This window comes from Gossypium hirsutum, chromosome D05 (assembly GCF_007990345.1).
Source record: "Gossypium hirsutum isolate 1008001.06 chromosome D05, Gossypium_hirsutum_v2.1, whole genome shotgun sequence".
Lineage (NCBI taxonomy): Eukaryota > Viridiplantae > Streptophyta > Magnoliopsida > Malvales > Malvaceae > Gossypium > Gossypium hirsutum.
This window is the reverse complement of record NC_053441.1, coordinates 61,168,989-61,190,943: the sequence shown is the minus strand read 5'-3', so window position 1 is coordinate 61,190,943 and position 21,955 is coordinate 61,168,989. Positions and strand designations below refer to the sequence as shown.

Sequence of the window (21,955 nt, the reverse complement as noted above, 5' to 3'; positions counted from 1 at the left end):
TTGAGCAGACCATGTGGAACTCTCTCAAGTGAGTGTGTGGATTTTCGTTCTTCAAGCCTCGAAAAGTGGGCAAAAGGTGGATCAGGCCTGACTTCAACTCGAATGGGGTTTCTCCGGCTGGATAGTTGATGCATAACGGTGTTTGCTAGTTTGGAGCTACGGCTAGCTGACGAATGGTTCGGTTCGCCATCCTTTCTGGTTCACTGAGGTTGTCTTCCACCTCTTTTGTTTCACAAAGTGGTTTGGTCTCTGGTTCAACCACTTCGACTTGTTTTCCACGTTTAATTACTTTTACACGTTTAAGAACTTTTGTCTCTTTACGTCGCGCTCGTGCTGATTTTTCAATCTCTGGGTCGTATTCGAGATCTCCAGATGAAGATCTGGTCATAAAGATAATCTAAACATTTTGTAAGTGTTGCCAGTCCCCAGCAACGGCACCAAAAATGGTGGGTGTCGAATCCACCAATATAAATCTACACCTTAGTTTGCAAATTATGCAGTATAGGGAGTAGGGTTGATCCCTCAGAGACTGGTTTACTGTAAATTGTTGCTCGCTTGACCAGATTTATGTCGGGGCAGCTGTCGTGCCCAAGACGTTCGGGGGGATAAAAATTTGAAAACCTGAAATTAACAGAAAAATAACGTCAAAAATAAAAGTTGAAAACAGAATAATAAAAATGGTTAAATAAATATTAAGAAAAATTAATTAGAATGAGCTCAGCTTTAGGTACGAATTTTCCTCGTCTTTGAACCGATCCTCGAAATTGGATGAACTCCTCTTTTCCAATAAGCTAGTTATAGCCACCAAGGACGCCTCGGGCACCAACTCTTCCTTGTGTAAATTAGTTATGGAACTTCCAATAACTAATTCTTACCGATCGAACAACCACGAGATGTTCGTGATTTAGAACTCCGGTAGCTTTGCGTTCTAGAAGAGCCTAGCTCGAACCAATGCCCTCAACCGCGCGGGACATTTAAATCCGGTTACTACTTCCCTTGACGGAACCAAACAGCTATCTCCACTTGGCACGCCAATGTGTTCACAGAAAACCGATTAGAAACGTTCCTTTTGGAATTCCAACTGTACGTTTAACCATACTAAATCAAACGACGTTTTTTTTTGACTTAGTGTTGATCTGACTCTGTGAGCTGACAAAATCATACTCTTAATCCGGAGAAGTAATAAGTACTGGAATTTTAGGAGTTGAATTGCTCGGATTCGTAACTCACAGGTTTTGACGAAGCTAATTCCGGCCTAAAGCTGAAAATGGGTTTAGTTGGCTAAGGTTTAGGACATGTTGGTATTTGATAAATTAAATAAGATAGAAAGGGTGAAAAGATGGGTGATGTGATTGAGTATGGGGGTGGAAAAAAATATATATATATTAAAGTGGGGTGGTTGAAAAAGGGAATTTGAAAAATGAAATTTGAAAAAGGAATTGTAAATGGTAAGTAGTAACAAGCTGAAAGTTTTAGGAGTTGAAAGTTAAAGAAACTAAAGACAATAAATAAATTTGTGAAAAGTTGAAAATAAAGGTGAAATGGATGGTTGGCTACTGGAACTAATAAATTGAAGGAAGACAAACTAAGAAATAACAAAGGCTACGTGAGAAATGAGAGAATTTGAAAGATAAAAGCTAAATGTTTTTTATTGATGAATTGATGAACAATACAAGCTCTATTTATACTAGTGAATTTACTAAATTAGGAGCCAACTAGTCATAGGAAATTAAGGAAAAAATATCCCATAATAAAATAAATCCCAAAATAATCTCCCCCACTAAGTCAACAAAATTTTCAGCTAATTAATATTGGAAAAATTCTACTTTGGCCCTCATTCTTTGCTTCTTTCTTTAATTTGGCCCAATTGTTTCCTTTTTTCCTATTTAGCCCCAAATTACATTCCTATACAAAATTCAAAAAATATGGCAAAATTAGTTTTGCATTCTCATAAATTAACCAATTTAGTTACATAAAATATGTAACTTTTAGCATTTAATCAGTGAATTGTTTATATTAAATGAATTTTTAAATATTATGTTTTTTTATCCTATAATATTTAAAGTCTATGCCTTATTTATATTAATAATTATGAATATTTAATATTTATGTCCATAAACAATCTTACTTTACATTATCTATATCCCTTTTTCTATAGTTTAATGTCATATCAGTATATTCATTTTGAATTTTAAGATAAAAATATTGATATTACATTAAACTATTAAAAAATACAATATGACATCACTATTTCATTTAATTCTTTCCCCTGAATTCAATAGTCTTTAACACAAACTTTTGAAAAAAGCCAAACAATTCCTAACTATGGATACTTGAATTCAATTGAGTAATCATATTCCCATATTAGCATGTTTCTAATCTAGGGTATGAATGCTTGCTAGCTTCAATATCCCACCAAACCCATTATCACAAAAGAGGAAAAACAATTTAAAATCGGCTATCACTTGACAAAAATGAATGTAAATTCTATAATTTTGACATAAAATTATATGATATGAACACAATAAATTAAATAATTATATCCCATTTTTAATTTATACTAAATTATAGTATACTCACGAGTGAAAAATATATATAATAAATACTTATTAAATGTTTATATAAAAATTAAATAAAATTTTAACTGAAATAATAAATTGAAAGCTTGATGTTTATAGTGTTCTTAATTCAAATCTCAGTTTATTTAATTTTTTATTAATTTATGAAAATGTAAAAGGATAAAAAACATTATCATAATAATATAGTTTTGTAAAAAAAAATGAAAATTTGATAGTTTCCTAACTGAATTAAAACATAATTGATGGGTGACATCAACTTAATTGATTATTTAAATAATAGTATAAATATATGTACATAAAAATTTGCCATTTAATGATCTAAAAATATATAAAATATGATATTTTGCCATGTTTATGAGACATTACATTTAATGATATATTTTTATCATATTCGCTCTTTTTATACAATACCTAAAATTATCTATAGTCCCCCCTAACTCTTAAATTAGAGAATAATGAGCTTCAACTCACTCGAATTCACATTTTTCTATACTAACAATAATTCTAATACTAATCAAGTTAAAACTCAACTTGCTCGTGTTTATGTAGTTATTTATTAACGGTGATGATGTATTGTAGGCGTGCTTCAAACCTTTTTAGCTGTCGAAATTCTGGAATATGAGAAGTTAGGCAATGACCTAATAAGGAACTAGTATTTAATTAATTGCTTTAAAAGGCAATAGGTGCCTAATCTAAAAAGAAATCAATATTTAATTAGTCAATGTTCTTTTTGTAGTCATTTCTGGTCAGTTTCTGGGTTGACTTTAAAACAATTTTTAATTAATTCCAAATCAACTGGCTAAGACTATTAATTTTTAATAAAAATGGGAAAATTGTATTTGATCATCTAATTAAGCAACTAAGTATAATAAATCACAAATTCTTTTCTTTTCTACAATTATTATAGATTTAAGGCATAAAGATTTATTTGGCTCTCTAAATTTATGAAAAAGGTCATTTCAGCCCTCAATTTAAATTTTGCTTCTTTTAATTATTGAACTTATATTTTTTGTCAAATCACTCCCAAAATAGATAGAAAAATTAATGCATGTTAACTTTGTTGATATGGTATCCATCTGGTAATCCATGTGTATGTTACGTAAGCAATTAATTAATTTTTTTAAAATTTAAAGATTAAAAAATATTTTTATACTTTTTAATAATTTTTAATTTTTAAAATATTTTTATTTGTTTTATTTTAAAAAGTATTTTGAATAACTCACATAAGCATACTGAAAATTTTATACATTATACCCTTTAATTACCTTTTATTAGAGAACCCCGTCATCAAACTCTGAATAATGCTCAATTTGCACCCACAATTTTTAGTCAAAGAAAAAGAAAGTTTTAACAAATTGGATCTTAATTAGCATTTTCCAATGTGCTAAAAAACAAGGTGGGCAAATTGATAATTGGTGTAGGAGCCAATGTATAGATATTATAGCTTAGATTTTTTTGTTTATTTGTTTGGTTAGGGATAGTGAAAGATATTGTTTAAATTCGAAGGCCTATAGCAATAAATATCTAGCTTAAATTATTTGTCACTATAGCAATGGTTAGTTAATAAATAAATCTGTGATAATTCAAAGATTATATGGGTTCAGATTTTATTATTCAATTTTATATTTTACCACAATTTAGTATTTGTATTCAGTTTAATCAAATTTAGTTCTTATATTTTTTTAATTAATCAATTTTAGTCCTAATCAAAAGATAGTAATTACTTATTTAGTTAAATTTTTCTGTAGAAAAAAAAAAGAGAAAAAAGAGTGTGCGATTTGAAACCCAAATTCCATGCAAAAACTTCTCGCATGCTAGTATGAAATATCATGCAATTGTGGCTACAAATGTATGGCACAAAATACAAGACATAGAAGATAAAAGCAATGACTGAAACCTGCCCGGTTTGGTTTGGTTTTGTTTGGTTTGGGTGCATTTGATACAGCCATGAGGAGAAAGTAACATGGCATTTTTCCACGTTTGGCCTTGGCTTTGCCTGCCCAGTTTTGTCCACCAGCACCCCCTACATTTGGCTGGCTATTCTAGCTAACACATTCATGGAATTAAATAGCTAATATTTAGTTGGAATTGGAATTTCATTTCCGATAAAACATACATTGTTGCATAAAATTATAAGTTTCGTTGATGGAATGTTGGGTTGATCTATTCATATTGTTTAGGATAAAGATGAAGGGTTGATAATACGGATGACCAATGTATGACGGAGAAAAATGGGTTCTCTTGCAATAGAGAGGAAACCCCTTTTCCTTAGCCCTTTTAGCATACATTCATAGAGTTTTTTTTGGACCCATGCAATGATGCCCTATTATATGGTATAAAATATATTTATGTATAATAAACTTGAAATTTAAGTTAAAGTATAAATAAGGGGAGTTTGGCATTGCGGTTTGAGAGTGTTTTTCAAAAATTTGAATTGAAAAAAAAAATACTTTTCAAAAAAACTACGGGAAAGTGTCATAAAAGAAAGTGTGGTTTAGTTTGACATTGATTTCAAAAATTGCGGTAGAAAGTTAAAATGTTCATATTAAACTTTACTTTTTCAAATGGAGACATAAATTCAAATTTTGAAAATGACATTATTGGGGAGGGCAACCTCAAATATTGATCGTAAAATAAACATTGAGAATAAAAAAATATATTACTTTAACTAATTTAGACATAAAACATTCATTTTAAATGCTTTTTTTAGGGTTTTTTTTAGAAGTAACCTAAATTTTTGATTAATTATAAAAATGACCAATTTAAAAATCATGTACATAAATAAGCCAATTTCTACAAGCTTGCCGGCGTCGCTGACTAGACACATCAGCGACAGTGGCTCCCCATCATTGACGAATGATGGCATTAAAAAATAATTTTTAGTGGTGCCACCAGATAAATTGGTGGCACCAGACTAAAGTGTGATTATATAAAACCTTTAATGACCTAATAAAGCAATTACCCTTTAGATTGGCTGAAAAAGGGTGTCCCTTGAGGCAACAAATTAAATACAACTTTTGATTTATTTGCATGTTAGGTCTGTCTCTTTTGAAATTAAATTGAAATAGCTCTTAAAAAAATATAAGAATAACAAATATAAACCCTTCTCATTTTTTATTTTTTTAAAATAAAAAAATTATAAAATTATAAAAAAAATTTTAAATTACCCAAATATATCCCTCAACAAAATTTCTCAAGTTTATCTAAATTTAAAACATTTTTAATTCATTCCTAGCATATTTGAATTTGGATAAACTTGAGGAAATTTTTGGAGGAATATATTTGGATAATTTAATAAGAATTTTATATAATTTTTTAAGTTTATTATTTAAAAAAATTAAAAGGGTTTATTTTTATTATTCTTATATTTTTAAGGGTTATTAAAATTGAATTTCAAAAAGGGACATACCTAATATGCAAATAGACCAAAAATTTGAAAAGAATTCAATTTGGTGCCGCCATACTCTCTCATGCTGCCCCTTTTTTCATCCAATCTAAAAAGGCAGTTGCTTTATCAAGTCCCTAAATATTTTATATAATAAAAATTCAAAAATAATATTTTTTAAAAAAATTAATGATTGTTCAATGATGATCGGGTAGTGCCATCAATAGGAATGGCAGCATCAACATGCACTATAAAAAATGAGTAATTTTCGTAATTAATCAATTTTTTGAGTTAATTTTAAAAAAATCACATTTTTAGTAATTAATAAATTTTGTGTAAATTTAATGATACATGAAATATTTTATAATTTTAAATATAATGATAAATAATATTTAAATAACCTAAAATGATAATACATGAAATATTTAAATAATTTAATATAATGGTACATAAAATATAAATTAATCTAATTTTTAAATATATTTTAAATAATTAATAAAAATATTGCAAAAACTAAAACTACGTTAATTTTAATTTTTATGTTTGGATGAAAAGGCTAAGAGGTGAAAAGGGCCTTTTAAATCGCACTTTCAACTAAAAAACTAGGTGTTCGACATTGCCATTAGGATTTATAAGAGAATCAAACTTATTTTTATTAGAAAAACAATCTTAATTGAGCTCAAATAATTCAATATTTATATGATTTGATTTTATGCACTTACACCCTAATTGAGATCCTACTAAAAGTTAGGCCTAAAGGGCTATCAAACCACTAAATTGCTAAGGAAAAAAAAACATTAAAAGACAACAAAAACGTTTCTAATTCAATTCATCCGAGTCCCCTTTCTTGATTTTATGCATAACAATGGAGAAAAGGGTTAATCTAATTCTCTAGTTTTTTAGTGACTCCAATTCTCATGAGGGCCAAATAAGCAATCAATCGGTACATAACAAGCATAATAGCCAATGCAACGGCAGACACAACTTGCCCATTGAGGCCAACAGATTTTATACCCTGAAAATCACCAATCAAGCAAGTCTTCATATGATCACCACAAGGGTATGTTTCATTTGGCTTGTATTGAGAGCCCAACAAGAGTTTGTATGTGTGATGGCTAATGGACATGTATTTGATCCATGCTATGAATGGTGGGACATGTTGGATGTAGTAACCCCCGGCGAGGAAGAAAGTGAGCATGATGACCGAACCGAGAATGGTGGCCGATTTTAAGTCCATAACCATGGCACCAAGGGCTAGTCCTAGGCCTTGAGAGACTAGGACACTAAAAAGAAGTACAAATAATGTGTGGAAGAAATTGGTTGCTGTGGGTTTAAGCCCTGCCATCCAATATGTTATGGTGATGAAAACTGTGGGAAGAATAAGTTCCATAGGGAGATCAGCTGTGATCCTTGAAATGAAATACGAAGAGAGCCGATATGTCCCCGAAGATCGTTCTTTTTCGAGCATCATACGTTCTCGAGGGAAGGTGAATATGGCTTGAAATAGAGGGTAAAAACCCCAAAATCCTGAAGTAAAGAAGAGGAGTCCAATCTGCATGTTTGCAAATCTCGAAATCAGCATAATAGAGGGACTAAAACCATAATTAGACCAATAACTTGCACACATTCAATTACCTGGTCTTGCAAGTGAGAAATATTAATTTTCCACCATAATAAACCTGAAAGCACAGCTACAATAAGGACCTCAGCAATGTTCAAACCAGAGAATGATTCATGTTTCCTTTCTTTTACACCCCTTTGAAGCAATACAATGAATTGTTGCCACCAAGTTGTGGGCCACGTTGCAAGCTTCTTGTTTTCCAATTCATCAGGAGCTGGTTCATTGCTCATATCTTGAAGATCTTCCTTTAGTTTGTCTGCAATTTTGATCCCATAAGCACCAATCAATGTTTTCTTCACCAGGGTTTGCTCCTTCATTAGCTCATTTGGTGAATCACCTAAAATGAAAATACATCACATTGGGATTCTTTAATTAAGGTTAGTACTCGTGTTCAATATTCATATATGATATTTGAATATGAGAATATAATACATATATATATTACACTCACATCCATATCCAGGACTAATATTAGTTACTAAAGATGATTAGGTAAATGTATCATGAAGATGCTTATATTAAAAGTCAAATTATATTTTATCTTTTCTACTAAAAAAATAAGTAAATTAGTCTTTATACTATTTACTCTTTAATTTAATATATAAAAATTAATTTACTCATTTTTTAAATAAAAAAATAAATTATAATCTACTTCTATTGCAAATCTTAAACAATATTTTTACCTAAAACTTCTTAAAACAAAGTTAAATGAATTTAGAATTTAGGGTTGCATTTTACTTTTGTTGGGAATTGAAATCATTTTCCAATACATTTAAGATTTCCCACGCATTTCCTAGATTGTTTATCAAAACATTAAACCTACATTGGTATTTGGAATAGACTGACTCAAAAGAGAAAAAGCCTTAATTATGGTCATACCTGTTAATTACAAAATTCAATTTGGTTTCAATGCAATATAAGGAAATTAACAAAGATTCATGCAAAAGATCAAGAAAACATACCGTTTGCAAGATCGAGAAGGAAATCTGAAGGGTTCATAGCAACTATTGGTACATATCCAATGCTTGAAAAATAATCCATGGTTGCCGATCCTTGTCCAAAATACAGAGGGTTACCATCACATAACAGCAAAACCTTATGAAACATGTAAAATATCCTACTCGATGGTTGGTGTATCGTTAGCACAACTGTTCTTCCACCTTCAGTAAGATCCAACAATGTAGACACGATCCGTTGAGCCGTGGTCGAATCCAGACCGGACGTTGGCTCGTCTAAGAACAACAAACTCGGGTTTATAAGCATTTCTTGACCTATACTAACCCTTTTACGTTCCCCACCCGAAACACCTCTCAAGAATGGTTCACCAATTATGCTATTTTTGCACTTTGTTAGTCCGAGTTGATCGATCACTGCTTCAGCATGCATGATCTTGTCCTGTTTGGTGAAACTATTCGGTAATCGAAGTAGAGCGGTGAAAATGAGGGTTTCGGTCACGGTTAAATGAGGGTAAAGGACATCATCTTGAGTTACGAATCCGGTTTTTCGCTTCATTGAATTGCTGAATGGCTTGCCATTGTAAGTTATGGTGCCATTTAGGTGACCTCCTAGACGACCTCCCAATGCTGTTAATAGAGTTGTTTTGCCACTACCTGATGGACCAAGCATGGCTAACATTTCCCCTGGTTGAACCATCCCACTGATCCCATTTAAGATCACTTTATTATCATCAGAACTCGGATTTTTTTCGAATAATTTACCTACTTTCCGTAATTTGATCGTATACACCACATCGATAAACTGCAAAATATTGAATCAAAAAAAAAAAAAATGAGAAACACTACAAAGACAATATGTGCCGATTCTATCAAAACCCATAATGGGTTCACAGCGTAAAAGTGCTTCAGGTTGTTTAAACAAGCAAAAGCCATCCCTAAAGTGCAAGAGCATGCCCCCATTGTTGCTGAAAAGCAAGCAAGACTCAAATTCAAGATTCTCCATCTTTAAACAAATAAAGCTCATGACAAGACTCAAACCCAAAATAGAAGATATCCTAAATATTACGCATACCTTTAGAACAACCTGTTGATTTGTAACCTTAAATATGGCGTTGGCTTTGAACTGATCTTCAGCCCGAGTTTCAGCTGCTTCAATATCCGACACTTCCTCCATTGTTACCAATCCAATCAATACTTCACTATATAAAAGGCTTATAATCTTTTATGCTTTTCAATTCACATTCAAGCATTAAAACTATATATATACACACACACACACGAAAAGGAGAGGTTCAAAAAATTTGCATATTTGACGAACAAAAAAACAAAGATAAATCGAAAAAAAAAAGAAATTGATATGAATGCAAACAAAGTGAAGATAGGTTAGTGCATTATGGGTCATAGATGATTTGTTTTTGGGGTTTACCTGTAAAACAATTCTGCCTTTTTAGTGTCCTTCATTCCTTTAACTTGTTTAACATATTTATAAGTGTTTGAGACGGGTAAATTACTTCCACTTTTATCATAATTTCCGAAATTTAATTAAACTGTTTTAATTAAAGTTCTAGCTTATATAGCAATATGAAACTAATTTTAGGATATATTCTATGTCAATACAATAATTATAAACTAAGTTTAAACTTTTACGCATATACAAACATTCCATTATAATATTATTAATAAATTTATATAATAAAAGAACAAGTAATAAATTATAAGTAAATAAACTTTAGAGGTTGATTATGTAACATTCATAAAATTTGAGAAATATAATATCTTATCTATAATCTATAAATTTGGAAATTTTTTAAGGGATTAATATAATTTTTTATGGTCATTATATTATTGAAATTATATTATAAATATTTTATTATTTATAAAATTTATCACATTTTTTAATAAAAAATTAATTTTAATAAAATATTTGATTAAATAAATTTACTTGATAACTTATAAATAAGAATTATGATTCTATTAAAAGACTTTTATTAAATGAATTTATATAATAAATAAAGTATGTTTTCTATTAAAGTATATTTTCATTAACCACAAACGTAAAAAGAAAAAAAATGATGTAATTACTATTTAATTTTGTATTAATTATATGAATTAAAACAATGTTGCAAATTGAATATGATAAAAATGATGTAATTACTATTTAATTTTTTTACTATTATATTGTTTTACGTTAATTACTGTAATTAAAAATATATTATTTGAAAAATTAATAAAATTAAACATAAAATGACATGTAACCGTTATAAACTAGTTTAATAGTGGAGAGTATAGCTAGGAAACCAAAACTTTTAGAGAAAAATTAATGTATATTATGATTAGTTAGTTAATTAAAGAAAAAATTACTATTTTTGTTAGAAAGGAACGAATAATCAGTAAGCTCATTAATTTGATAGGAATTATAGAAAGGATTGAAAAAGAAAAATAAGTTAGTGGCATTTGAAACCTAATTTTTATCCCTCTTTCGCTCCCTATTTTCATATGTTTTTTTTTTAATTTATAGCTAACCTTTTATTGTTGGAAATAAGTTTAACTTCTTACATCAAAGATTGCTTTAATCAAATTTCGTGTAAAAGGTTTTATTGAAAATATTTTTATTATTTTCCTACATTTATTTGGTGGAAAATAAGTTACCAAAAGTATGTCATTTTTCAAGACGCGTTCAAATGAAAGTTTTTTTCTTTTTCGAAGGAAATGTCTTACGCTTTCTAATCTCGTGAGATATTTTTCAAACTTTAGTTCTCTAAGCCCTTACCCTCAAAACATCTTAGATTGTCTTCTGATCAATAACCATTATCGACGTTGGTGCTTCTCCCTCTCTGAAGACGAGAACTCAGGTGAGATAGATTTTGCTTTGGGTTTATGGGTTTTTTTTTTCCATTTCCAATTTCTTTTCTTGATTTTCCATTTTCATCTCATTCCTTACTTTACTATATTCATTTTCTTTCCTTTAGCTTTGATGGGTTTCATCTTCTATAGAATATCTTTGATATCTTATTGTTTCTAGTTAAAAGCTCACCTTGAACCTTTTTTTCCTTTTATTTTTGTTTTTTCTCCTCGGTCTAATATACTTAAAAATTATTCTATTTGATTTTTTCCACTTTTTTATGCTCAATTTGCTTTTAAGGGGTGTTGCATTTTCTTACAATACTTTTTGTCTCTCTAGTAAACCAGGCAAATCTTTATGCTATATGTTATTTATGCTTCTAGATTAAGAACAATTCATAATGGTAGAAACTTTTATTAGGCATCCTTTTTAAAGTGGAAGCTTTTTAGTTTCCAATTATTGTTTTATACGCATTGTAGAAATATTCATTAGTTTTCAATTATTGTTTTATACGCATTGTTAGTCACATTATACATACCTTAGATGTTTAGTTGTCAAAGGGATGCTCCACTGTAGTTGTGTTTCCATGGTATCATAGACTTTGGATTGGTCAAAATATAACAATTTTTTTTTTCCAAGAATACCATTTGTAGCAATCATCATAACCTGGAAAGAGTGAAATCACTTGTGAACTTCATTATAATAAATACATTCTTTTGAAATGAAAGAAAAAAAAAATACTTGGTGAAATATTAGTGGTTGCGCCATGGAGGTAGAGGCTAGCACATTAAGCATCATATCTTTTCTTAAAAAAAAAAAAACTTAGGTGAAATATTATGTTAGAAAAAGCATCCTAATCATATAGGATATCAACATGCATTAGTATGATGACATGGTAAGGTAAGAAATAGTCATAGTAACCAAGTTATAAAATAAATTATGGTTAAAAGTTCACGATCTTTAATCCACCTTCAAGGAAGCCATTACTTGAAAAAGGAACTTAAGTTACTATGATGAAGATACTATAAATAGAAAACCAAGAATTATAAAATATAAATATGACATCCATCTTTTGAATGAGGACATTCATAAACTAACTTATGATATTTCTAGTATTAGCCAACTAACATATTTAATTGTGCATTTTACTTTATGACCTGTATTGCATTTTTTTTATTTTGTATTATTTAAAATTTTTTTATTTGTTAATACCATAAGCACATATTGAAGGCTAGAAGCTGAGTTAATTTTCACTGTCCATATTGATATAAAATGAAATTTAAAAATTGTTTGAATTCATTCTATATGCTCAATACCTGTGTGCTAATACCATGTTTCTTTTTACTCTTTAAAGGTGATATCGATGGAGATGGATGGGTTTGATGACGATTATGTTTTTGTAATTGTTGACACCATTTTTTGGATGAAAAACGGGGTCGACTTGGGTTTTGAAAAAAGAAACGGGAGTCGCCACCAATCCACTTTTTTTTATGAGGTGTGATTGGATCACCTCGAAGAGGGGTTGTTTTTAATAAACGGTTTGATTTTATTAAAACAACAAGTTTGGTCCACGAAATTCAAAAAAACGGGTTCGGGAGTCTGTTACGCACGATGAAGGATTAGCACCCTCGATACGCCCAAAATTGGTACCTAGTTGATTACTTAATGTCTTAATGTCAAAAATTGAGAACCTTGAAGAATTTTAAAAATACGATCCTTGTATTAAAACGTTGAAAATTTTCAGGAAAAAAGGGATATTTCACGTTATTCGAGACAGAGAATCATATTTAGTAAGTTAGGACACAATGTCTCAAATTCTCGATACGCGAATGAAAAATGCTTATTTAAAAGATATTTTATTATCTTGGTTTTAGAAATAAATTAGGCCCAGTAAGTTAGGGCACGATCTTTTCTTAATTCCCGAGATCGTTTAAAAACTTGAGTTTGAAAAGATTCGTGTATTTAGATTTATTATGAAAATGGAAACCCAGTAAGTTAGAGTACGATCCTTTCGAATCTAAACACGAAATATTTTTTAAAACAAATTTTGTTATATCGAGTAAAATAAAACACGAAAATCGTAGTAAAAAATGTGAAAGCAAATTACATTGTTGTTATACGTGGTAAAATCATAATAAACATAAAAATAAAAAATGATACGAGTAATAGCAACAATATAAAATAAATAAAAGTCATACCTACAATCATATAAAATAACAATATATATAAACAAATAAATTAAAACATTCATTCAAAATAATAACGAAAATGAAATAAATAATTAACAAATACAATGAAATATAAAAAGATATATATAGACATAAACTAAAATATGTATATATATAAATTAACAAAATATATAAAGTATATTTAAATATATAAAAGAAAAAATAAATATGTATATATTTATGAAAATGAAAAAATATATATATATAGATATGTATATAAATTGTAAAAAATATATAAAAATATATAAGTATATATACATATATGTTACAAAAATAATGTATATATATCATAAAAATATATGCACATATATATACATATACCGAAATTTTAATAAAATAAATATAAATAAGTAGGTAATAATAATAATAATAATAATAATAATAGGACTAAATCAAAACTGAAACGAAATCTCAGGGCTGAAATCAAAAATAAAATAGGGTAAGGGATCAAAATGTGAGGCGCGCGAAAAATAGAAGGGCCAATTAGGAAATTATTCCTATTAATCGAACGGCGCCGTTCTGCCAAGACCCAAGCGCATGGTTCCTGGACCAAATTGAAACGGATGCGAAAATTTGTGGTCAAAATTGCGAATATGAGAAAACTTCCTTGAAAGCGCTTCAAAATCGGAGGGACTAAATGCGCAAATATCCCCCTTTTAGAAAACGCGCAGATCCTCCCCTCGGGTCGGGTCACCGCGCGGGTCAAGGGGGCGTAAAACGGCGCCGTTTTGTAACCTTTATTTAAATCAAATTTTTTTAAAAAAATTTCATTCTTTCATTGTTTCAGAAAAAAATTTCAGAGGAAAAAAAAAAGAAGAATCCCCTCAGTCCCCCTTTTCTCTTGGCCGAACGGGCCACCATTGACCCCGCCACGTGCGGTGGTCGGAGGCTCCAAACGGTCGTTTTTAACCCCGTTTTAGGGACCGGCTGAAGGTCAGGTTTCAGAGCCGTAGGGTCAAGGAGCAAAACCCCGAACGTCACCTTCATGGTCCGACTTCGGTAGCCCGAAATGGAACTCCGGTGACGGCGCAAGAAGAGCGGTTCAGGTACCCCGTTCTTTTTCTTTCCCTTTTTCTATTTTTTTAACAGTTATTAAAGAAAAAAAATAGTTTTAAAAAAATGAAAAAAACAAAAAATCAATCGAAAAGAAAATGGCAACCTTTTATTTCATATTCACTTTTTTGAAAAACAGGGGCCGCCCCCTTTACATCTCTGTTTCGGCTTTTTATAGCCCTCATACATGATCTATTTCCTATTTTTTCTTGTTTCTCTTTGCTGCTTGCGTTTTCTTCTTTCTTTTGCAGGTGGAGCAGGTGCAAGTGGGGTGATGGGACGTGCAGCGCGGCGATGGCGACATGACCGTGGCGGTGTCAGAAGGCCAAGGGTCAAAGACCCTAGAGGCGGCGCCTAGGTTAGGGTTTCAGTCCCTGAAACCCTAGTCTGACTTGGGCCAATGAATTGGGCTCGGGTTTTGGGTTAGGTTTTAGATGGGTTTGGGTTTATTTTGTAATTGGGCTTGTAACGGGTAGTGGGCCACCGGGTAAATGGGCCTGCAACAGCTGCCCCTCTTTGCTCATTGTCATGTAACGATAACAGAGCAAAGACTAAGAAAGGCCCATTTTGCCCGGTCTCGCCGAGTCTTGACTTGTTCTGGTACTTTTCCATTTCAAGTAGTTTCATTCCAGTCCACTAGGTCTTATTGCTTCGATCCATTCCACTGCATTTTAGAGAGATGCGTCCTGTAGCCTTTATCTTCTTCGCAGCAACTTCAGGGGGACGAGGTTTGTGGTTTAAGTCTACTCCACTGTAACGTCAGAGAGATAAGACTAGCTATGATAAATTTAATCTGACCTACTGCAACTTTAGAGGTATAGGCATTGGCGCTTCGGCCCACTCCACAACGTCGGGGAGATAGAATTACTGGCTTCAATGTACTCTACTGTAATCACAGGGAGGTAAAATCTGCCATCTTCAATGTGCTCCACTTTGGGAGATAAGATCTGAAACGATCTACTCTACTGTAACCTTAGAGAGATAAGATCCTTTATTTTAATCCGTTCCACTGTAATCTCAGGGAGATAGGATTACTAGCTTCAATCTACTCCGCTGTAATCTCAGGGAGATAAGATCTGAAATTCTTTGGTCTGCTCCACTGTAATCTCAGGGAGATAAGACCTGATGCGATCTACTCTGCTGTAACTTCAGAGAGATAAGATCCTTTATTTTAATCTGCTCCACTGTAATCTCAGGGAGATAGGATTACTATCTTCAATCTGCTCCACTGTAATCTCAGGGAGATAAGATCTGAAATCTTTCGGTCTGCTCCACTGTAATCTCAGGGAGATAAGACCTGATGCGATCTACTCTACTGTAATTTCAGAGAGATAAGATCCTTTATTTTAATCCGCTCCACTGTAATCTCAGGGAGATAGGATTACTATCATCAATCTGCTCCGCTGTAATCTCAGGGAGATAAGACCTGATGCGATCTACTCTACTGTAACTTCAGAGAGATAAGATCCTTTATTTTAATCCACTCCACTGTAATCTCAGGGAGATAGGATTACTAGCTTCAATCTGCTCCACTGTAATTTCAGGGAGATAAGATCTGAAATTCTTCGGTCTGCTCCACTGTAATCTCAGGGAGATAAGACCTGACGCGATCTACTCTGCTGTAACTTCAGAGAGATAAGATCCTTTATTTTAATCCACTCCACTGTAATCTCAGAGAGATAGGATTACTAGCTTCAATCTGCTCCGCTGTAACCTCAGGGAGATAAGATCTGAAATTCTTTGATCTGCTTCACCGTCGTAGGCAAGATCTGCTATCTTTGATCTGCTTCGCAGTCAGCAAGATCTGATGTCTTCATTGATCTGTTCTTTGGGGAACATGACCTGTACAATGAACCTGATTATGCCTAATGATTAGAATGGCATGATCTAAATGAATCAAATGCTCCTAACAAGACATGTGTGAATGGTGTTTGCATGAATGCAAAATTTTATTTTTCCGAGAATGATCCCGCTTAGGTTGTCATTACTCGAAGTTTATTAAGGCTTTATGACTAACGTGTTACAACACCTTCTTGCTTGACTGGCCTTTCTGAAGAAACATTTAGCCAGGTTGCCCCCACTGTAAACCTCCAAGTTTAATCCATTGGGGCACAAAGCTTGTACCATCATTCTCCCACTGCAATCCAAGGGTAGAAATATGTGGCCTTTCCTAAATCCTTCTATCACCATTCAAGGATACAGGATCTGAATCGTTTTGGTTTCTTACACCATTCTCGGGGTGTCATACCAAAGACTCATGCGCAAATGAAGGCTCTCTTCTCCAAGGTAACCTCTTCCTATTGCCTGGTGATAATTGCTTGCTTGTTTATTTAAGCCTTGTTATTGACACGACATCTTGTCATTTTGTTCAATCAATGCATTTGACAACGAAATCTAAAGAGAAAGTCCAAATTTAGACTCTTCCTTCTCAAATTTCCAACCTTTACCTGGTGTGTTCTAAACAATCATCCTATTTCAGGTTCCTGTGATATTTAGAAACTTTCCAGAGTAATATGCAAAACTTCCTTTGTGAAAGTTTTATTAGTCCATTAATTATTATTCCAATGCAACACGTTTGCAAAAAGGTCATAACAATGAATAAGAATAAAGTTGGTTCTGAGCATAGCTCGAAAGAACAAATTATCGAAAATAGTAAAGAAGGATGACAAAGAAATTAATTGGGAATGTATATCTTGGAAAGGAAAAAAGTATTCCAAGAACAACAAATAATATGAGAATTGGGTGCCTCAGATATCGCAGCTTGAACTTTTCTGTACAAACTTTTTGAAGACCAGTTTGAGTTTGGCATGTGTTTAGGAGATCTACAGTGCTTTGTCGATGCCCCAAGATGTCGCTTATCCTTTCCTGTTAATTCAGGCATAGCAAGATCACCACATGCCCCAATATGATCAAAATTTGAATCGCTCTGATCGCCTCATGCCCCATTCAGAACAAATATTTGAGCCGCCCTTTTTCGGGTTTTCAACTCAAATCCCCTTTGAACTAAGGCGCCCTTTCCGGGTTTTCCCCTTAGCCTCTCCATTTTTCATTTTTCATTTTCATTTTTCATTTTTCATTCTTATTTTTATTATTTTATTTTTTTAACTCAGAGTGCCCTTTGCGGGTTTTCACCTTGGTCCTTTCTTCTTCTTTAAACGAAGTATTTCTTGACTGGATCCGAGTTTATAGGACTAGCAATCTCACTCAGGATCAGTGCTCTTCTGAAGAATGTCTTCTTTACAACGTAGGGACATTCCCGGTTTGGCATTCATTTTCCTCTGGAATCCTTTTGGAGAGGAATGATCTTTTTCGACATCCAACCCTCTCGTGGAATTCTCTAAGATGACACTGTTCATTATGGGCCTGTATCATTTGTTTCCGGTACATCCGACCCTGAAGAATAGCTTTTAACCTTTTTCCTAGTTTCAACTGATCACATCGCGATTGGATCCATTCTGCTTCATCCAATTCTAGCTCAACTAATACTCGGAGAGAAAGGAATTCAATAGGTAAAACTACCTAAACCCCACAAACCAAATAGAAAGGTATTGCCCCGGTACAGATGTTCGACAAGCAAAGAAGGCAAACAGTAATTTCTCATGCCAATCCTTGTAAGTCTCAATCATTTTCCTTCAATTTTCAATGTTCAACTCTAGGCACTTCAGTGAAGAATCGTGGTGTCCACTTCTGAGTTAATTTGAGACCTCAACTATCGTGCTATTGTTTAAGCTCAATTCATTCTCCAATACCCTCTTCTCTGAAATTCTGTATCGGTATACGATGACTTTGGCTCATGAAGTAGCCTCTCAAAATAAAGTAATGCCCATTATAAGTCTTCGATAATGGTGATGTCCATGCCCCATTGTACTCGAAATTTGAGTCGCCCTTTTCGGGTTTTCAACTCAAAACCTCATTTGGTCACAAAACGCCCTTTGCGGGCTTTCGCTTGACCTCTCCTTTTTTCTTTTTTTTTGATTTTCTTTTTTCTACTTTTGATTTTAATTTTTCTTTTTTCTTTTCCTTCTTTTTTTGCTTTTTTTTATGGAATCTGAACTCTTAGGATTAGGCAAGTCCTTGTTATCCCTTTCGAAGAATCTTCTCTAATATCGGATTTCTTTTGCAGAGCCTTTTGGGGCGAAACTACAACTGGAAACTTTTGATCTTCCCCTTTCATCCGAATAAAATCCAACAACATCTTGAATGGATAGAAACTCAACTTCAAACGGGCAAAGCTATACTGAGCTAACAAGAAAGGCATTGCCCCGGCAAAGAATTACATCGTTCATATTGTAAATTTCTGACATCGTGCTGTTGTACAGATTTCATTATCGGCGTTTAACCCGGGCATATCCTGGTATGATCCTACAAAGATATCTTCGAACTCTAGAGGTAACTTGATGATGTCTCACTTCATTTTTTTGCGGTCAGGTCAATTCTAATCTTCGCCAAGCTCACAATTTCTGATGATTCCTTGTGAGGTAGAATTTGTCTATCCTCTTGTTCAACCATCCTTAACAAGCCAGGAGATAAAATACAATCTTTGTCATTTTCAAAGCCCTGAGATCCCTCTGAACACATGCCTCGTTCAAAAGGAAAATCTGGGTCTGTATCAGAGTCATTTACGCAATTGATATCCGGGGACCCTTAGCAAGTACCAAAGAATATACAAAAGAATGTATAAATTCATGAATAATTATTTGTATCATATAATTATGAATGATGGTTTGGAAGAAAATCCAAAAGAATGAAAGAATATAGAATTATTCGCAAAGAATGAAAATATTGGCTCAGAAATAATTGCACAGACGTATTTCATTAAAATAACAACGTTCAGACATAAGCCTATTTCACAAAGGAATTTCTATCATTTCTAGGCTAAAAAAACAAAAATGTTCTGAGCGTTACTCTAGAAAAGCTCTAAAAACTATAGGGATTTCTTCCGCAGTCTAATTGTTTAGAACACTCCAGAATTCATAAGGGCGAACATTTAACGAGGTCCCTTCCCAATTGTGTCTTCAGACACGTCGCTGATGTGAACAGTTGCCAACATTGCTTCATACATCTCATTCATCCTGTTGTCAACATGATTGGGTAGATGGCTTTTTGCACTAGATGAATCACCCAACTTGACAATACCCATGTTGATGAATTTTTTCGACTAGCTTCTTGAAGGCAATGCAATTCTCTATTGAATGCCCCGTAATTCCCGCATGGTAGTCACATTGTGTGTTCATGTCATACCATTTGGGATACGGGAGTTGTATGGATTTTAAGTAACGAGGAGCAACAACATGCGTATCGAACAAGCTTTGATACAACTCCTTATATGACATCGAAATTGATGCGAACTGGAGCTTCTCAGTACCTGGTTTCACTCCAGATTCTTATTTTAAAGGGCTCTGATGGCTGGTGGTCTCCGTCTTTGACCTGCCCACAGTGATTGGTTTTGAGTGGCCCTTGTTATATCCGCCTACATTATCCCTTTTATTCCCCTTCTTCCTTGGGGCCTTTATAGTAACTGGGTACTCTACCCTCATCTGCTTTATTTCGGCTAGATTAGTAACGGATTAGCTAAATCATTCCTCAAATTGGATCCTAAGCCTGTCATGCAATTCACTGGTGTCGATGTACCAGTCTGATAATATTGGGATCCGATAGTAAAGAGTGTTCCTTGTGGGCGCCCATCTGGCTGGACCCGGACACTTGTTGGAGTACAATCGAAGGAATAGACAAGATCCTCATTATCAACCCCAAAGTAAACCACCAGGTCTTTCACTTCTTTTGACTTTCCAGCTAGCAATCGGTTGAACTGGTTTATCATAGTTCTTCGTAATTCTAGCATCTGATCTCTCATCTCCTGTTGAAATTCAGTCAATTGCTCCTGCATCTGAATCTGCATTCGCTCTAATTTTTCCAACCTTCGTTCCATTTCTCTAGTCTTTGCTTGGATATCGTAAGGGTGTTTGGTTGGTTGGTTTTCTAGGCTAGCTGAAATAAATTTACTCGTTTAGACTCTTTCAATGGATTTTAATGCATGTAATGCAATGTAATGCAAATGCATGAAATGAATGCCTAAAGAGACGTTGATTCTGATTCAATTACATTTAGGAAACTTTTCTAAAAAAACAAATTCCCTTACATAAAACGGATACATGTACGGCCTCACCCTCATATTCCAAGAAACAACATCGGTCTTTTTCTTCATCTGCAGGTTAGATGCCATTGCTAGCTCCTTCTCTTGATCTTGGTTACAATCCATTACCTGACTGTCCTCATAAGGCTCGTCCGCCTCTTTAAGGGGGTGGAACGTCGAAGGCTCTTAGACAATCGCCTTGAATCTTCAGGCCACGAAGCAAGGTCACGAACTCTTCCATCATCCTTCTTGTGTTTCTCAGAATATATTCAGGCAGTCGTATTATTTTCCACTTTATCAAGGAATTCGTATTCCATGACAAGCTTTCTAAGTTAGTAATCAAACTTGAATCAATATCTCTGTCCTAATATGCAAATGCGATGCGATCAAAACACAACAAGAGGGGTTAGTACAAAACATAAACAAGCAATGAAACAAAACTACCTAGTCGGGTAACCGCTAGGGATTTGGAGTGGCTCTACCTAGGGTGGGCTCCTAAGGTTCACTACATGTAGTATGGCTCTAGAGATAAGGTACCTGAACCAGCAGATTCCTCGATCTTTACCCATTATAGGCTCATACAGACCGAGTTCGGTTCAGGGGAATACATTTCCCTATGGCCATGCGAAGATGAAAATCTCACGAAAACATAGGTACAGATGTATCCCGAAAGCGATTCACTATCCCATGCGGAGGTGAAAACCTCACGAAAGCGTAGTTTCTCACTCCCACTTAAAAGGGTGTGACCAACGGTCATGCAATGCAATGTGCAGAAAGATACAAAAACTTAAACTAACACAGCAATTATAAACCACAACGATGAAAATTGTAATAAAGACCAATGAAATGCGATGAAAGGATCGTATATTTAAACCAAGTTTTTGATTTTCGACAAAAAGACAAAAAATAATCAACTCGTGGCTCGACTCACTTATTATGGGTCCCCAGTGGAGTCGCCAAGCTGTTGACACCATTTTTTGGATGAAAAACGGGGTTGACTTGGGTTTTGAAAAAAGAAACGGGAGTCGCCACCAATCCTCTTTTTTTTTATGAGGTGCGATTGGATCACCTCGAAGAGGGGTTGTTTTTAATAAACGGTTTGATTTTATTAAAACAACAAGTTTGGTCCACGAAATTCAAAAAAACGGGTTCGGGAGT

General features: G+C 33.2%; 1 protein-coding gene across 2 annotated transcripts; it reads right to left on the bottom strand.

Annotated features, from left to right (window-relative positions):
* Window positions 1-6,637: 6,637 nt before the first annotated feature.
* Window positions 6,638-9,987, bottom strand: LOC107903548 (ABC transporter G family member 9). Of its 2 annotated transcripts, none has more exons than XM_016829630.2 (4): window positions 9,614-9,987; window positions 8,548-9,343; window positions 7,600-7,922; window positions 6,638-7,516 (listed from the first exon to the last, which is right to left on the bottom strand). In XM_016829630.2, the coding sequence occupies exons 1-4, from the start codon at window positions 9,713-9,715 to the stop codon at window positions 6,848-6,850; spliced, it is 1,890 nt and encodes a 629-aa protein (XP_016685119.2). In that variant the 5' UTR covers window positions 9,716-9,987; the 3' UTR covers window positions 6,638-6,847. The 2 variants fall into 2 exon arrangements, with proteins under 2 accessions (XP_016685119.2, XP_040948341.1); XM_041092407.1 differs by having other exon boundaries at window positions 8,548-9,506; window positions 9,614-9,754.
* Window positions 9,988-21,955: the final 11,968 nt, after the last annotated feature.